This window comes from Argentina silus (genome assembly GCF_951799395.1).
Source record: "Argentina silus genome assembly, chromosome: 1".
NCBI lineage: Eukaryota > Metazoa > Chordata > Actinopteri > Argentiniformes > Argentinidae > Argentina > Argentina silus.
Window position 1 is genome coordinate 7,681,602 of NC_139655.1, and position 19,803 is coordinate 7,701,404.

The 19,803-nt window shown below is 46.8% G+C and overlaps 1 protein-coding gene across 1 annotated transcript in view; it reads left to right on the forward strand.

Annotated features, from left to right (window-relative positions):
• Nucleotides 1–19,803, forward strand: part of nrp1a (neuropilin 1a) — a 54,515-nt gene that overhangs the window by 26,622 nt on the left and 8,090 nt on the right. Inside the window, exons 5-9 of the mRNA XM_083670919.1 lie at nt 2,199–2,354; nt 4,640–4,806; nt 13,555–13,710; nt 15,724–15,868; nt 19,129–19,460. Of these exons, the coding sequence (XP_083527045.1) occupies nt 2,199–2,354; nt 4,640–4,806; nt 13,555–13,710; nt 15,724–15,868; nt 19,129–19,460 (956 nt within the window). The remainder of the gene's footprint in view (nt 1–2,198; nt 2,355–4,639; nt 4,807–13,554; nt 13,711–15,723; nt 15,869–19,128; nt 19,461–19,803) is intronic.

A 19,803-nucleotide genomic window follows, 5' to 3' on the forward strand; every position in this document is an offset into this window, starting at 1 on the left:
CTATGTCCTGTGATTGATACCCAGAGAAAATTAGAGGAAGTGTTGTGTTTTGATGAGACCCCTGGTAGAGAAAGCATCCCATAATGATCCCTGTCAAGGATATGGACGTGTGGACACAAAGCTTAATGATTGCTGAATGCCAAACATTTCCTCGTTATGATATTGCCCCCTCCCTTCTCTTACAGCTATGCATTGTGCTGGTAGGGTTGTTTATGTTTTTCAGTTGGCAGTTGGCAGTTGGCCGTGGCATGTAGACAATGGCAACAGCCTACTGTACCACTCCCTACTGGTGTTCCTTCAGGAGTGGACTGATTGGCTCCATACCAACACCACCTGACTGTCATCCTGGTCTTTTCCTGTGTTTTGGAAATGTGCCAGACTCCAGTATTTCATATAAAAGTGTTACAGCTTTTTCATCAATCATTCATACATTTTCCTCTAAGGTGGGAGCTTTTTTAATTCTCTGAGATTAACAGTGTTGATTAGAAAAGCTGTCAGGACCTTGAGGGCTCCGTCTGTGTCACATTATTATCGCCTTTATTTTTGTCACAAGGTGAGACGACGTAGACAAAAGTGACATCTGTTATCAACAATTAAGACACTCACTTTGTTGCGAAACTTTCCCCTCTACAGACCACAAGTTTTTATTAAAATTCAGAGAATATTAAAATGTTATCACCCGCTAAAGAAATAGCCATGGTTGCTCCTATGTCAGTGGTTAAGCCTTTGGGGGTCTGAAATTGGGAAAAACACTAGGCTGGTGTGGCTTCACACTGGTCTTGTGTAATTGAGTGTGTGAGACAGGTTTGGAGAACAACAGGGCCTGGGACATGGAAGGGCAGCTGGAGCACATGGTGTGTGTCAGCCCCTGATGAAAGCTAGGCAGTACCTGTGGTGCCTTTTGGATCAATAGTGCATTAGCACGGAAGGCTGGAGGCACTCACAACGGGGGCGATCAGGGGTGATGGCTCCCATGCAGCGCCAGGGGAGTCACACTGCCTTCCTCCCCCCGTTTCAAGCAGCCGATGGTGGGCAGAGAGAATGTGTTACACTCTCCCCCCACTCCTCCCCTAGGACTTGAGAGACATGCAGGACACAGAGTTCACAGTGAAGCCCTTTAAAATTTCATAGCGCCATTGAGTCATGCAGATAATCTAGGAGATGGCTTTTTTCCGAACGAGGCCTTTGGATTTGAGAGTCATGCCCTTCCCCCTAACTAGTTTCCACACACACACACACACACACACACACACACACACACACAAACACACACACACACACACACACACACACACACACACACACATACATACACACACACACACACACACACACACACACACACACATACACTCTTGTGTTATGATGATGAATTTGAGCCATCAGGCCTCTGCCCTAACTCCCCCTCTCCTCTGCCTTTCATCTGTGAGCCTGGCTGTAAGTGGCATGTCTGGATGAAGGGAGGTGAGAGGGGAACAGCCAGTCACTCAACACTGATCACAGCCTTACTAATCACAGATAAGCAGCAGGCCTCCAGACCTGCTTAACATCCACAGAGGCCCACACAGACCAAAAAAAACCCTGTTCCCTTACCCCCACCCCCCCCCCCCCACCCCGCACACTCAATCCCTCCAATACGGTACTGAGATTGCTCAGTGGAACCGTGCCATGCTTTTAATTGTATTGCCCTCTCTTCTTTGACATTCCCTCTTTTTCCCTTCTCTGTTTGTTTGGTCTTTTCTCCTTTCTTTCTTTTTGTGTTTTTTTGGGAACTCTCTCAACCGTGACCATGTCCACCTCAGCACTAAACCATCAGTCAAAAAAGGCCCAGGAATTTATGACCACAAAACAGACGGAAACCTCGACCTCGACTTGTCTTGCAGAAGTCCACTTCCTCTCTTCTTTGTGTTTCGTGGGCAAGGGGGTGTGGAATGTCAGGACCTTTTTCCCACACGCCTTTATGAGGTCAACAAGTGAAAATCCTCCCAGGTCTCCAAGAATACAGCCCCCTCATACCCCACTGACACATGAGTTCTCTCACCTCTGTAAGAGTGCTGTGGTTGGTAATGTTCACCCATATGACTGTACCACAGCAAGCAAATACTGACTCAACGATATACTCCCACCTCCAGTGGTAAACTTGGTAACAGTCTCTCTCTCTCTCTCTCTTCTCTCTCTCTCTCTCTTTCTCTCCACAGTTGGTCCATACATCGGGCGGTACTGTGGGCAAAACACCCCTGGACGCATCCTGTCCTACACGGGCATCCTGGCCCTGACAATCAACACGGACAGCGCCATCGCCAAGGAGGGCTTCTCTGCCAACTTCACCGTCATAGAGCGGACTGTGCCAGAGGGTGAGTCCTGTTTATCATCAGCTGCTAACTTGCTGGCACCCATACATTTTCAATTAAAGAAAACATTACATAGTAAACCAACCATGACTAAAGCTACATATATCTGTACAAGCAATGTTCCCCCGCGTTAGCAGACTGTTAAATGTGGGACTATGGGAGTTATTAAATCATCACCTCCCAGTCTTTCATTAAGTGGATGTGTTACAAGGCATGGGCCATCTCCGCTGGTTTACGAGGGTTGGTTTACACACTGGGGCAGAGCACCAGGGGGGCAGACAGACATGAGGGGCTCACCAGACTGCTCACAGGCCTGTTTCATACTGCATCATCGTCATGGGGCTCGACCCCTTGACCCCAATTTGAGAAATGCTTCGACTAAACATTTCATTTGCGAAGACAACCACCATCCAAGGTTGTAAATCTCTCCCACAGACCACCCCCAGTCCCCCATACCAGCCTCGACACCCGGCCCAACCCACCCCACCCCCTGTCTACCCCCTCCTCGGGTTGTTATGGTGATGGCTGGTGTTAAATAAACCACTAATCATCCCAGATGGTTATAGCCCCCCGTGGGGAGACATGCACACTGAGGACCCCCAGCTCTGAGCACAGCGATGACTGCTTGTCACCAGCACCTACCACTCTCTCCAGGTAGAAGTTGTCCATAACCACAGATGTTAGATCAGATTACCCATAATCCCAGCCTTAACAATTATAACAATAAAGAATATCTGATCGTGTATCTCTGGTCAGTGGATACTTCTGTCTATTGAGATCACATGGCTCAATTTCATCACTGAACCCAGTTATGTCACACAGAGGCCCCTGTCTATGCCGTTTTTTGTATTTGTTCTACAGTATATCCTTTATCTCCTTGATGTATAGTCCATGCCTCCCTCCCTCTTGATGTATAGTCCATGTATATTATCCCTCCCTCCCTCCCTCCCTCCCTCGCTATATATCGTCAGAGAGGCACACTCCGCTTGAAAGGTGTTGATCAGATGACGATAAGGTTGTTCTGCTTTGATGAAATAGCCTGTTTTCAGTCTCCTCCTTCTGGCAGCTTCACTATCTCCTTGATCATTCTACTTCACAGTGTGCTTTAGACGCAGGCTGATATCCCTCATGGTCAGATCTATCTGTCTATCTGTCTGATCTAAACTAGAGGCTCTTTGTTTAGACGCAGACGGATGCTGATCTGGCTCTGAGGAGGCTGTTGTTTATGAGAGATTTCAACCAGCGTTTGATCAGAAAATAAGGGGACTGAGAACAGAGAAGATGAGAGTAGAGGGGTGTGAGACATTTTTCTCAGTGTCTTTCTCTCTCATTCACTCATGTGCAGTCGGTAGGGCACAGGGTGTGGAGCAGCCAGGGACTGCTCCTCTGCTGATGTCTATGAGCTAACACAGATGGTCTCTCCATCTGTCACACCACTTTCAGACCTGGGTCTCCGGGCTGCTGCACAACTCTGGTATATATAATGTGTGTGTGTGTGTGTGTGTGTGTGTGTGTGTGTGTGTGTGTGTGTGTGTGTGTGTGTGTGTGTGTGTGTGTGTGATTATACAATCACTGGCCAGGTCAGGTTAGCTCTTCTTCCTTCACCCTATGCCCTCCCCGGAGCCCATAGTGCCATATGCAGGGATTTGTGGATGTTGACCCCTAGGGGTCAGAGGTGGGGCCCAGGCTGACCCTGCTGTCCCTACCCACCTAGCTTCAGATGCCTCAGGACGGCTGCACTATGTCAACACAAACAAGGGATGCCCTCTATCCTGGGTGGTAGGACATTTTGGCTGATATATGGCTGCTAACACAGAGACTATAATGTGCTCAACACCCTGAAGACAGCAACATTAGGAAATATGCACCATGTGAGAAACAGATAAACTGCCTACAGGGAGCAGGGAAGGGATGCACCAGCAAAAACTTTAATGCATAATAGTCCATTTTTCAACTTAGCACTATACTGAATGTTTTATGAATAAAGCTTTATGTCTTAATGTAGCACACTTCCACTGTGCCTCCATTAAAGCCACTGTGTGTGGAGGGAAAGAGAGGGAGCGGAAGCAGAGATTTGCTGAGGCGGCACAGATGTGCTCTTTATTCCGGCCACCAGAGTACCCTGCCACTGAGTGTCCCACTCCCCAGAGACAAGCTTCGTTTGGTGGGCATGATGTGCACTTTGGACCGAGGACGTTCGGTGCTAAAGTTAGACTAACATCTTTCTCTCTCTCTCTCTCTCTCTCTCTCTCTTTCTCGCTCTCTCTCTCTCTCTCTCTTCCATTCAGATTTTGACTGCACAGACCCATTGGGGTTGGAGTCAGGGGAGATAGCCTCCGACCAGATCATGGCCTCGTCCCAATACAACCCTAGCTGGTCTCCAGAGCGCTCCAGACTCAACTACTATGAGAACGGCTGGACCCCGCAAGAGGACTCCAACAAGGAGTGGATACAGGTACTGCACTATGAGCACTATGGACCCCTAACAAGACACAGAAATAAGTGAAAGGGAATGGGTGTGTATGTGACTGGGAAAAAGGCATTTACTGTATCACCGTAAGACCACTGTTATTTCTCGAAAACTTTGCCAAAGTCACCCATAGCTGTTTGGAGACTAAACAAACCGCTACTTATGACTGTGTTGTTGTAACTGAATCACAGTCTGAGAGTGGAACAGTGGAAGTGACTCGTCCCTGTTTCAATACCAGGAGTCTGCTGAGTTTGTCCTCTAGTCTATAAACACTCTGTGGGGAGCTCTGTAAATCCTTAAAGGTGATCCAGAATTCAGATGATTAACTTCAGCATCCTGACGGATCTCCCGGCTATGGATTCAAGATACCACAAAGCTCACCTTCTCTCTCTCTGTCTTCCTGTGGTTCTCTTCCTCTCCTACCTGAATATCTCTGGCTTCCTGTCTGTCAGTGTGCTGTGCTGTGTTAGCTGCCCCAGGGGATGCTGGGAATCCCTCCAGCTGCACTGCGTGGCCACATATCCACCCCATCCACCCACGCACCCACTGTCATTGGGTATTATATTCGAGATATGTGCATGATCATTCACAATAGAAACCTTGTAGGGGAAGAGCTGAGCACTGAGTCTCCCTTCCCCAGCCTATGTCACGTAGGGTACAGTATGTCACTGGAGCTAATTATTGTGCTGACGTGGCAACCCCACTGACCCAAAACACACTGCATTACCTAGATACATTTGGGGCATTTTGATTTACTAACCCAAAGCCTGGAGGCCTTATAAATGCCCATACTATTTTATCATCTTTACTTTTACCATCCCTGTGTAGACTTTGGCCCAATCATATTCCTCAGGGGGCTTTTAATAGAGCTGACCCTAAGCCAAATATTTGCCTGTGGAGGTTCATAAGCAAGGTTTTCCTTATTGCTATGAAAATATTGTCCTGAGGGCCCCTGTTGCTCCTCCAGACTAATTCAATCAGAGGTGGGGGCCTGGCGGGCCTCCATTGTGCTGGAGAGGAACTCAGAACTCCTCTGACTTGTGCAGGAAGAGACATGCACTCCCGACCACTTCCTGTGTGGTTCCTTCTTCTGAGAAACAGTTTGTAACACAGATTGTCTCTTCAAGGGGAAATTTCATATTCAATCTCAAATGTGTCTCATGAGACAGAGGTTTCGGCTTTCCTCTCGATAGACAGGGACAACATCATTGTCATGGGTCCAATAGACTAGGAGCCTGAGTTTTATCAGAGAAATACTGTATGTCTATGATCTAGATTTTAATCAGAGAATAATGACTCAGAGAATGCACTTCCCTGAAGGCATACTGAAGGTGGAGTTTTATTCTTTCAGTTCGGAAATACTTCTATTTTAATGGAAATTTTACTGGAATAACTATTTTTGTTGATGTGGACATGTATTTTAAAACACCCAACTAAAACTAAGTAGCCCGTTCTACACTACTTCACTGTTGCCACTTCTTATTATATTCACGATAATTAAGTAGACTTCATGGACTTTCTCGCTAAACATATTAGTCATTTCAGATTGTTATGAAACTGTAAATGCTCCATCTCCCACTGAGCAGAAGCGAGAGGAATAGAACACGATTTTGCAACTGTTCAGGATTGTAGATAGAGTATTGATCAAGGAGAGGTTTTTATATGCCAGTGTAATCCAAACCGAAAAAAGGACATGCTCTATTGAGCGCTTCAATTCCCTCTCAGCCAATCAGATAACAAAAGTGGAGCTGGGCACATCTGTTCCTAAGGGAATGAAGAGTGAATTCTGTGGTTGGTGTGTAATTTACGATTTAAAATAAATCTGCTGCACTTATGCCCTGCTCTCATTGAGAAGTTCAATTATAACAAGTGTTATTAAAAGGATGGAATTCTTCATTTCACTTTCATTAAGCTTGTTGGAGCAGTGCAACAACAATCTCTCCCCCGATAATGCCACAGTCCCTCTTGGCATGCACAAATCATTTCACTGTGCTGTAAGATGCATATAATCAATTCATTATTTATTTAATTAATTCACTGACTGCAATTTGCACCAGACAGTTATATTATTCATGACAGGCTGGTTTTGATTCCCGGGCATATTTCTTTGCCATGTTTTTTTTATTATTATATTCAGAGCATAATCCAGGATTGCGTTTGTCATCCATTTTAATGTAGGTCTATTCTAATACATTGAGATGCGCGCAACATGCTCGAGTTCGTTCTCCCAGTAATTAGACTGGGGTCGTGTAGTTTAGCATAGAGCTCTGGGTTAGCTAGGTCATTAATCACTCTCCATATGCCAGTGGAACAGCCCTTTGGTGTGTGTGGAGAGAGATGGACAGGCTTCCTTTGAGGTTTACACATGAACACAAAGAAAGAGCATAATCCTCAGATAGGCCCTGGCTCTCCCCCCTTGCCAATTCAGACACATTAAGGAGGCCTTTTGTGAGGATCTCCCCTTGCCAACCCTGTTTCCCTTTGAAGGTTGGGCCCTAGAAAGTGAACGGCATGGATATATGCAGCAGGTTGCTGTGATGATGAATAATGCACTCACTATGGACTGCCCCTTTGCCAGAAATGTGTATTTATGGACTCGGCCTGGTTCTAATAGGAAGACCTGAATGATGCGTGACATAGAGGGGGAAATACCTGCATCTGTACAACGCATTTGGGTCTCTGAGGGGGATGGCTATATTTTCGGAAGACACGCTACGACCTGCAAACAAAGAGTTCCTCCAGGAGCCTCCCGGGGAAGATTTCCGATCCCCCCGAGACGCTGATGCGATGAGGAATGGCTCAGTCAGTCAGGAGAGGTTCTGATAGCCCCAGCGCCTTGCCGGAGGCAATAAAAGCAGGACAGGATCTCAAAGTCAGCCATGTTGTCTCCGACAGCCGCCATTGATCACATACACATTTTATGAATAATACATGAGTCTCAGAGAAAGTCAACTGTCAATATTTGAAAGCATCTCTATTGAGTTGGCATATAACATAATGGTATGTCATCCATAAGCTGTGTTGGGTTGCTTCTTTTTTTTTAATCCTCCATATCTGTATGACTTATTTACAAAGGTCTGCTGCTATCAACCCTCTTGCGACATAGACGCATTACCACTGGTTTTGTTGTGAGTATTTACATAGGCCTCTCTCCTGTTGATAACCTAAATGGTCTAATCATGAGATGAATTATGGAGACGTGAAGGTCCTGTCCTGGAGCACTCTGGGAAAGGATGTTTACTTTAAACTTGCATGTAGGGACACTGGCCGGTGAAAGAGCAGAATGTGAAGAACAATAATGTGTATGTTTTCATAAAGAGTTCTTATCTCACTCATTTGATCGTGATCCAGCAGTGAAGTCAACCAGTTCAAGAGGAAGTAATCATACATGAGCATGCATGGATGGAGGGAAAGTGTTATGACCCAGAATGGGGTTGTTGACCATTTATTTCCCCACATAGACCATAACAGTGATGTGAAGCCCCTGCCATTTAACAAAGAAAACAGGTTGAATTCCAATGCAGCCTTCAAACCAGCACTAATTGCTGACTTCCCAGATGAAAACATTGCTCCAGCCTTTATCTGGGCTGAGGGAGAAGCACTGGGGCTAACGTCAGCGGCTAAAATAACGCTCTCAGCCGTATCCTGTTTTCCTTCTGCCCCATACTCCAAATGTGCTTTCAATTACCCGTGGTCAGTGGGACGCAGAAATGTCCACTCTCCTTTGTTTCTCTTAAATGAGGGTTGTCAAGCTGCTATTTTTCAGTCCAGGCCTGTCGTCATGCCAAGTGATGAGTAATTAAAATATGGACTAGTAATTAACATCCACTTCTCTGGAGTGTGAAGGCTTTGGCCGCCTCGCCTGTGAGATCTACAGTATCTGCTCTACAGACAAGAGTTTCCAACTGAAACACACTCATCCTGCATCACAGAACACTCATCCATAGACTACTCCACATCCTGTACAAAGATTGCCACATACTACACCTGATTGACTAGACATGCCATGACATCACTCTCTGTTGTGTCCTGATGCCTCGTTTTTTGTTTAACATTTAGTGTAACGTCAGTAGCCAGTGGTAATATTGTAAACGACTATGGAAGTCATTTTGTTTAGGATGATTCAGGGGGAAACCGTTACACAAGACACTGAAATGGCTGCCCTGAAACAGCTGTGACTGAAACCTGTAATCATGTCACACCTGCCAGCCCACATCCTCACCTTTTATTTTTAGTCATCGTCATACCTGCACACCCATATAGAACCTTCTGGAACATCCTTCCTTGTCTGGAAAATAGATGATCAGCGCTCAGGAAGACGTGCATAATGTAATGCCACAAAGAAGTGTCCAGGGCTAAAAATACCCCCGTAATTCTGTCAGGTAAATTCAGTGATGAATGAAAGGTCTCGGAGGAGCTCATAGGTCTCACAGCTTCGAGTAATACAATTTTCATGAAAGGGGAATTAATTATACTTTAGGCTAATGGAATTTTTGAAAAACGTAAAAGTAACACCCAGGTGCTGAACATGAAATTAGCGGAAGCGGACTATTCTGATGGATTACTCTAATGCTGTGTGGAAATACCTGGCCACAGAAGGCTGTGTTTGTTCTGCAAAGCCAGAGAGGATCACAGTCTCTCCAGCCAGAGATGTCAGCGCCAGACTGTGTCTGGTCTATGGCTACCAGCTGGTGTTTGACTTTGAAACACATAAGAGACTTTCCTCCGTTTTCATGATGAGCTCTTCTGTTGTTGTTGTTGTTGTTGTTGTTATTGTTGCTTTTGTTGTTTGTAGGGAAAAGGGAAAATGTATATGCGTCCCCTGTTTTTATGTCCCCTGATTAATCATTCAGCCCACACACACAGATGGGGAGCTATTTTTCCGCACAGTCAGGGAAGGCAGTGAAAGAGAGGCCAAACTGGTAAACATATTTTTATAAACTCTCCCTGAGAACTTATTATACTGTACTCCCACCAGCTCAATCATGAGAAAGTCAAACTGCGAAAAGATGCTTTTGAACCTCCATGTTCTCTGAACGCCCCCTTATCACACTCTTCCCCGTGGCAGCCACAGAATAGTGACTCAACTCGAACCTCAGACAACAATCCTGCACCCCAAGTTCATTTGACTCATTCAGAATGCAGCTGATTTAATGAGTAATGGATAGGATTATGACCGTGTCCTCGACTGTAGTGATGATGACGGATGATTGGGAAGTCATCTCGTCGAACTCATAGTGTAGACACACTCCTCCATTTATACACACACACACACACACACACACACACACACACACACACACACACACACACACACACACACACACACACACACACACACACATAATGCCTGATGTGGTGAAACCTCCTACATTAATTCTAATTGCACACCAGGCTTAACTGGCAGCCTACAAGCCTGAGCAAGACTAATGCCGTTTCTGCTTTTCTGCTTCCATTTGTCAGTGTAATGACTGGAGTCAGTGCTCTAGCTGTTGTAGAACACAGGGTTTAGAGTAATGCCTGGCTCTACAGCAGCGGCCCAGGTGAGAGAACAGAGCAACATACAGCATGACTGTCGTGGAAACAGAAAACCCTGAGAGAGAAAGAGGCACAATAACATTCTTCCTACACAGGAGACTGATGACAGTTGTGGAAGGGGTGTGTATTGTCGTGATCTGATATCTCAACGTGGCATTTAGTGGGAAAGGGTGTGTGTCCCTGTAGATATGAATTACGCCAGGGGCCTAGATTGTACTGTGCCATTTTTCTACTGGTGGGCATCGGTCCAAACAAACCGTCTCGAAAATCACCATATTGAAAAATGAAATGAAATGAAAACAAGCTTGTTCAGCGTAGTCTCAAAATCCATCTCCCATTTCAAGACGTGGGTGTAGTGTTTTACAGCCTTTTACACAATGATTACACCATCCATTAAGCACCATTCACGCTTTCAGACAATCCACCAAGAGATAGATGACAAATCATTTATCACCTGATAACATACAGTAACTCGTCTGGATATGTTCAGCAGCTGTAGGTTAGTTATTGGGGCCGGGGGATGCTATGCTATGCGATACATGCCTCTAAGCAAAATAAATCCCACCAGTAATAAGTATCCTCTCTGTTTATTTTCTCTACAGCTGCAGTGGTATGGACTATATGTTCTGCCGTTCTGGCAGCTCCTCTGCTATCCCTGACCCATGTGACCCTGGTCTGTTAGCGCTGTGTTCCCCTCCCAGACTGAAACAAGCACACGTTAATAAATCATGTCTCTCTCTCATTAGCGCGGCGGCCCTCTTATCAGCCCATGTCTGTGAAATTGATCCAGTCTGTTCTCTACAAGAGCCGCAGTTCTTTCCTTTAGATCCTCAGGCCGCCAGCCAGACCCCGCTCCTCCTCTCTTCTCCTCACAGCCTTGCCACACACTGTACTCTCCAGCCATGCATTTTTCAACATGCTCAGACTGGGACTGAGGGATGAATCAGAGCTCTGGCTGTCTGGCTGCGGCATGTGGAGATACATGGTGATCATTGCTCACTGACTCATAAATAAGGCAATTTAAGAAAGAGTGCGTTTCGGACAACCTAGCCAATGGCACGGGAAGAATGAGTATGAGTGTTCACGAGTGTTCTCGATTCTGGTCACTCAGTGATCTCACTCCTGTGGCTTTTTAATTCCATTATGGCTAATGAGGCCCAATCAGGAGGACAATCCAAGGCCAGGTCATTCCATTTGACCCTGTCTTTATAAGTAAGCCACCCTGTCATTGGTCCAGATTGGCAGGGAAGCTGGGCAGCTCGCATTTAGTTCCTTTTCGATGAGGACTTACCACTCCCCTCCTCCTCATGTTCCCCACCCAGACTGCCATCTGTACTGGCACATTCTGCCTGCTCCCCCTCCCTCATACCCAGAGATGGGGAATTGTGCTCCTCTGTTATTAAAAAGAAACGCTCTGGAACAGGGGATTTGATTCTGTCTCTGTTTGCTGGGCTAAAGAAATCCGGGCCTTATTTGGTAAGCCCCTTGAGCTCCTAGGCAGGAACAAAAGTATTCTGTCTTTCTCCCTTTTTTTTCAGCCCTCCAAATCCTCAGAGCAGAGAAACAAAATCATATAGAGAACTTCATTCACTGAGCCCCATCTGTTTTTATCCTTAGTTTTGCAAGTTAATGCATTTGAATAAAGGAATGAGAGCAGCATTTCCAATATATTCACAGTGATATGTAAATGTGAGTCTTCTGCTGATCATTGCATATGTCTGGTGGGCAAGAGAAGAGCGCTCTCTGTGTTCGCGGCTGTATGTATTTAACATGCACGCTGGTGCTTTACTGGTTTAGGCTGGTTTGGAGCTGATCTCCCCAGCTCTCAGTGCTGTCACACACACATCCTCCTTGGTGTGGATTCAGTAATCTTCACAAGGCCCTGGCCACCATCCATCAGAGCTTAAGCCCATCTCAGTTCTACATCAAAGCCTCTCCCTCATCGTCATGCCATTCCCACAAACGCCTCAGCTTCCACGCAGTCTTTGCCGTTTCGATCGAGTCCCCAGTGTTTGCACGAACGGCATTATTCCTCATTAACGTCACTGGGGCCTGTCAAAGAGCGAGCCAGGCCGTTAAGTGCTCACAGCACAGGCTGTCCTTGCTCCGCTGCTGGAGGTCTGGTGTCCCTACGGGCCCTCTCCCACCACTAGTCCACCCGTCTTTCCTCTCCTCCATTCTGGACGGGAGGATGAGACGCAGGGTTTCAGTGGGCTCTGTAGAGGCAGCCCTGCAGATGTAACACAAGTCAAAAGGAGGAGATGTTTTTTGAACCGTAAATATATACAGTAGCTGTGTGGGGCTAACAGGCTATTGGCAGACCTGCTGAATCTATCCAGAACCAATAGCTCCACCACTGTTAGACAAGCTTGAAAGGATATGGAGGCCAGTTAAAGAGACCCTCTAGGAGATTGGATATCCTGGTTGTCCAGAGAAGTCCCACAGCATCAGGAATGTGCTTGCGTGTGTGTGTGTGTGTGTGTGTGTGTGTGTGTGTGTGTGTGTGTGTGTGTGTGTGTGTGTGTGTGTGTGTGTGTGTGTGTGTGTGTGTGTGTGTGTGTGTGCGTGCCTGCCACATCTTCCTGCAGACTCGTCATGGTAGAGGACAGTCGTGATGGTAGACAGCAAGACACGTAGTCTGCAGCTCTGATATAAAACAGTGTACTGTTCTTTTACTCCGCTGCTTAGAAACGTACTTCAGTCTGCTTAGCATCACAGTAATTTCAGCTACAATATACAGACTCCTTGCCTAGCCAATAACCTCTTGGCCTCGTTCCCCCTGGCAGTCGGCTCGTGAAAATATAATAACCATTGGTAATGTTACAGGAGTGCATGATTACTTTATGAGGCTCTGATTTTTTAATGTGGGGTGTATTTGAAATCCAATCTATATCTTAAAAAAAAATATTCTGTTTTGATGGCAAGGCCCATTGCGTTCAATATTCACTTTAATCCAATAAGCTCTTGTCTCCCATCGCAGGAAATTAAGTTGTCATCCACTGTCCTTTTCATTAATAGTAATATCATTCCATAGTTCATCTTATTACATTTCAGTCATAGTTAGATGAGCTACAGGCAAAGGTGATTACAATAGCAGATTCATATTTTTAACTATTGTGTTGGCAGACTAGCAGTACAATAGAACCTATAATGTTGTACTGAACCAAATGTCTTTGCTTTCTTCTCTCTCCTCAGGTGGACTTGGGGTTCCTCCGCTTCGTCTCAGCCATCGGGACACAGGGGGCCGTCTCCCAAGAAACCCAGAAGACCTACTGGGTCAAGTCCTACAAGGTGGACGTCAGCTCAAACGGGGAGGACTGGATCACACTAAAGGAAGGGTCCAAACAGAAAGTAAGAGACCCCCCCACCCCCCTTCATATCTAGCCTCTCAACCCCTCTCTCTTCCCTCAGAGCCTTAGTCTTAGAGATATAAACAGTAATTCATTCAAGCATGGATTCTCACAGTATGTATTCTATACTAAAGCAGAAGCCAGGCATCCACACCAGAGAAGACAGAGACGTATGTATCTCAGTCTGGACCTACAGAGCTGAGTCATGGAAACCACCTTGGCATGTGTACTGGTCTTTAAATAGCTTAGTCATGTAAACAGCCAACTGAGTTGAATGATGGTGTTCTCAGTGTTCTGTTTGAGCTCAACAAAGGGTAATACCCTGGTTTGTGTTCATGTTTCCCACCATGCTATTATGCGCTTAGCCTGGTATGCTAATATACCCACAAGTTGTGTGAGAGAGCGTGTTTACGGTGCAGCCTCAGTCATAAACTCAACTACAGTAGTCGGCTCATTTTGCAAGCGAGCGATGAAGTCATTGTTTGTGTCAGACTCTGAGTGAAGAAAGAGGGGGGCTAACAAAAAGCCTTAAGATAAACAAGGGTGAGAGGGAAGGATGAATGGAAGTAGGAAGGGAAACAGGAGAGGGTCCGTGTTTGAGCAGCTGGTAGAGGTGGGTCTTAGCAAAGGAGTGCTGGAGCGGAGCGTGACCGACTCTCCTACGATCCATCACTGATCAGCCTGTCAAACACACCAGGTTCTCTCCATCTGCTTTACAAGCCCCCCCCCCACCTCTCCCTCCCTCTGTTGGTGTCCAGACATTTGACCAGCATAAGGATGTGTAACATAGCATTGTGTGTATTTGTGTGTGGGTGTGTGTGTGTCTTACTCACAAGAACAGCAAGTGTTCACAAAAGAGTGACCAAACAGCCCTCTTTGTGCCTGAGCGCCAATGTGTATATACCCCCAGGCCCAATTCTTTTACGACCTCCCTAAAGTACACAGTCCTCACTTTAAAGCGCAGGCTTAAAGGTGCTGTGGAAAGCCCTGTCTCTCTTTTTCCGGCTCTAAAGTGCTTTCGTGAGGAGTGGGCCCATATAGTAGATGCTGAGTCTGCAGTTTGTAGCCTTAGCCATGCGCTGGAAAAAGCCATTTAATAGTTAGCGCGCCAGAGAGGAGCTTCGGCGTGACATTTAACAGAGTGGATGACTTTGTTGCGGGTCCCTCACTCACGCGGTTGACAACTATTGCCCAGGGAGTGCAGGACAGTCAGGCTCCCAGATGGACTAATGGTTCAGCTCCACGCTTCAGCTCAGATTAGCTCTACTCCAGGGTCTCTCTCTCTCTCTCTCTCTCTCTCTCTCTCTCTCTCTCTCTCTCTCTCTCTCATGTGGCTCACACCGCCAGCCACCTACAGGTCCAGCAGCCACTCAGTCCAAGAGGTCAGGGGGTCACAGCATCACTGGGTGACTCAATTATCCTGAGTGAGATGTGATGGAGTGTTTGGGATGATGGCTGGGTGGGCTAGCTGACTCCTCACTGGTACTTAAAGAACAGGAAAACTGACCCCCGGGGAAAGAGTGACATCACTGACCTTTACCCAATACCTGTAATAAAAGATGTTAAGATCAGTGATGGAGGACTGCAAGGGCATCCTGCACTCATCCGTCTTCTCATCTGTTACACGTTTACTTTGAGATTTCATCACCTCATTTTGTATATCCTATGTGTGGTTCAACTGTTTTCTATTACAGAAGACACTTTGTTTTGTAAGATGTTTTCTATTCAAGCAGTGTATATATACAGTATATATATATAATATTTACATCAAACATGTATCAAAGACTAATATCCATAGACCTGCAGTCAGGAGAGAATAATGCAAAGCCTAAAGCCAGAACTATAGCACCACATGAGAGTCTCATTGGAGACGGCTGACCTGAATACAACCCTGCCATGCTCTCTGATTCTGGGGCACTGTGTGAAGCGAGGCCCAGGACTCAGAGGCCTCTCACTCTGCGCCTCTGCTAAACAAACTGTGTGAATAATTTAAACTCTTTTGTCTCATTCCCAGGTTTTCCAAGGGAACACCAACCCCACTGACGTAGCCAAGACAATGCTACCCAAACCGACGCTCACTCGCTTCATCCGGCTTCGGCCCGTTACCTGGGAAACAGGCATCGCTCTTCGCTTCGAAGTGTACGGGTGTAAGATATCAGGTCAGTACCATGGTGATCCCACTGCTTCACACTCATGTGCTATTTCTAGCATTCTACAACTAAAACCATCACAACAGCACTATGCAATGTTAGTTTGTTTTCAAATGACAAACAACATTCACATGATGTTATTGGTGATGATGTGTTGTTCACCCGATGTGTTTCAATGTAAAATAGGTAAGTGCTCTTCTGCACAGCCCTCCTCTGGGCTTAGTCTTCTGTCTCTCGTGTACCTGACAGATATTTTCCTGAGACTAGTCCAGCAGCAGAAATGGTTTACTCACTGTTGTGAGCTGGGAGAGGCTCTGTACGAGAGGCTTTCTCTGAGGCAAGTGCTGCCTTCTGCATTATAAACGAGTGGCACATGAAGTCGATTATGTATTTATGTTACCTGATGTTTGGATGTACCTCATTCAATATGGATGGCATCAACAGCAGGCAGGGCTGAGGTTGGAGTCAGGCTTCCCTGCCTGAGTGCTTCTGCTGCCTAACCCCCCACCCATCACCCCCACCCCTATCCCCACCCCTACCTCAATGACTGACTGCGGTCTGCCCCCCCCTGTTCCCTCCTCAACCCCCTGGTCTAACCCCCCCCCCCCGCTGAGCCCACACACTCATTTGCATTTTCATCTCTGGGACTTTGACACAGTTCCACCCACTGCAAGGCTTTGATTGTGACAGAGTTCATATCGTCACTGCCTCGTTAACACTACTTTAATGTGTGGGAGGATGTGTGTGTGCGGTTCTTAGTCATGTTTGCGTGTTTGTTAGACTGCGTGTCTGTCTGTGTTTGCTTGTAATATATAATATAATATATGCCATTTAGCTGACGCTTTTATCCAAAGCGACTTACATTGCAGTGAGTGCATACATTTCAGTATATATATGGTCCCAGTGGGACTCAAACCCACAACCTAAGCGCCGTGCTCTAGCAACTGAGCCACAGAAGACCACTTGTGTGTTTACGAGTGTGCCTGTATTGTATGTTTATTAGTGTGAGTGCCTGTTGCCTGTGTGTGTGTGTGTGTGTGTGTGTGTGCGTGCGTGCGTGCCTGTATTATATGTTTCTTAGTGTGAGTGCCTGTTGCCTGTTGCCTGTGCGTGCGTGCGTGCGTGCGTGCGTGCGTGCATGCGTGCGTGCGGGCGTGCGGGCGTGCGGGCGTGCGGGGCACAGCAGAGGGCAGTGCAGTGCCGGTGCACAGCTGGATGGGGGCTGTGTTTGGGCAGGCAACCAGACCGCAGTGCAGACACATCACAGGAGCAGGAGCGCCACAGGGCCTCCCTGTGACGTCATCAGCCTGCGGCGGGCTGGGCACAACAGCTATGATGCCGCTGCCAGCTGGGATGCTCCACAGTCACTCTGAGAGGGGGGAGGATCTGGAAGACCCAGTGCTGCGGAGACTTCTCCTCTCTCCGTCCTTGGCGAGTCCCTGAAACAAAGAGAGATAGGTCAGGATGAAAGTTAGCTTAAAGAAGGTTATTGCTGTTCAGCTGCCTTTGGTGCTTCTGAGTTAGTCCTGCAGCTCAATTGATCTGCAATACTTAGTAATCTAATACTGTTTGTTCAAATATAATCATACTAACATAATAACAATATGCACATAACATAAAATAAGACTTATTTTATGCCACACAGTGCTTTTCTTGAGATATTGATGCTATAGTCTGGTGTTGATTATGCGAACCCACAGAGAAACGGTTAGAATAAAAGAGAAAAGAACGTCTGACTGTGCTAGGCTGTATTTAGGCTTTTATCTGGTCGGTACACATGTGTTACGTGCCCTGCAGAGATACACAGCCATTCATTAATCGCCTTCACCCTGGTGTTAGTAAATAGACCCATATGTATGTTTGTGTGTGTGTGTGTGTGTGTAACCACAGAGCCTCCACCCAAGTCCCACCCAAACCCTGCCAGTGGCCCCTCACAGTGGTGTGTCACGATCACCCCACACACTCACACACAGATCCACGGGCCGTTGGGTGTGTCCCTACTTGCGTACGTGCCATCCCAAACCATCGCTATCACAGCTGAGGTCCATTAGCAGATCCAGATGACCTGGAGTTTGCACCCAGAGTCTCCAACCAAATCTCCCTTCTCTCATTTCCATCTGTTTAAGAGAGCACGAGGCCGCAGCAGAGTGTCTTAGCCGCACTCTGCCCTGGGCTCTATCAGGGATCACACACACAGGACTCTTGGCAGGGGACGAAAGGAGAGCGTCCCCGTCAAACGGAGACGAATCTTCCCCTTGAGCGTTTGTTCCTGGGGAACCGTGGAGCTCTGATTTGGACTCCTCATCCTCTGCTCCTCCGGGAGTCACATTGGCTCTGTTTCTCAGCCCTGATCTGAACAGGAACTCTGTTAGCTCGATGACTACAAAGAGAGAGAGGTCTGAATGAAGCCTTGTTCTGTTGGCTATGTTGCACTGTGTTTAATACAGACCCAGACGCTCTTAGAATGTCTGGTTTTATCCCTTCCTTGGGAGCAGATTGTAAAGATGATATTGCAGGTCGTAAACTCCCAGTCTTTTGATTAAGTGGAGGCAGGCATGAGATGACCAGGAGACAGACAGTCAGCACGTTGTGCTCAGTACAGAACATTTCCGTGAGCTTGTGGCGGTACGCGAACGCCACGGTGTCTCAAAGCCAATCTGTAACGACAGCAAAGAGGCATGAAAGGAAGAGAAAGCATATAGGCACTCAAGGGGATGAAGATGAATGCCCATTCAGGATGAAAGCTCACAGAACACAGAGTAAATGAGAGCAGGGGTATAGAAAGACAAAAGGAAAAGGGAAGGGTGTCAGAGGAGGGGAATTACAGATAGAATAAAAACGTTCTCAGAGTGCGAGAGGTATGAACACCAACAGAGGGAAGAGTTTTAATTGGATGCCTGGAGACAATCGCTGCAGGGGGAAAAATGCACATGTAAGAGGTCAGGTCTTCTCTTTCTTTCTCTCTCTCTCTCTCTCTCTCTCTCTCGGTCTCTCTGTCATTCTCTCTCACTGTCTCTCTGTCATTCACACCCTCCCGCTATCTCACTTCTTCCTTTTCATGGTTTTCCATGGCGTAAACCATGAAAAGTAACCTGCCTTGGCTTTACATACAAAGCATTTACTGTTGTGTACTGTATATCCCCTCAGGTTTTCTCCTACTTGTCTCTCCTGCCATTCTCCTACAGAGAGACACCATGGCTCCTCACAATAGTCCTCTAACCCTTTCTTTCTCTCTCTCTCTTTCTGCCTCAACTTCTCCCCCCACCTAGAGTACCCATGCTCGGGCATGCTGGGCATGGTGTCGGGCCTGATCACCGACTCCCAGATCACAGCCTCCTCCCACACGGACCGGAGCTGGGTGCCAGAGAACGCCCGTCTGCTGACCAGCCGCTCAGGGTGGACCCTGCTACCCCAGCCCCAGCCCTTCACCAACGAGTGGCTGCAAGTGGACCTGGGGGAGGAGAAGCTAGTGCGGGGGCTCATCATCCAGGGAGGCAAGCATCGCGAGAATAAGGTCTTCATGAAGAAGTTCAGACTGGGCTACAGCAACAATGTCTCTGACTGGAAGATGGTCCAGGACGCCAACGGCAACAAGCCAAAGGTGAGAGGGAGTTGCTTTTTTCTTTTGGGAAAGTACATTTATATAATATTTTTAGTTAAAAGGGTGAGATTCATAAGAGGTTAGGGTGTGCTAGGAAACTCAAATGGCAACACAACCATGGCAAAAATGGTTCACATACAAACAGTACTGTATATGTATACTGATAATGGCGGATTGAGTCTATTTTCACATAAGCCCTGTACTACAGTAGGTTGTGGAATCAGTCAGTCAATATCGATACACATTATGATAAGCATCTGTAAATGCTTCTCAGAGTCTTGCCTAGTCTCTCCTTCTCTTTCCTCTTTGTTTTCTACACACGCTGACCAACCCTTTCAGTGGA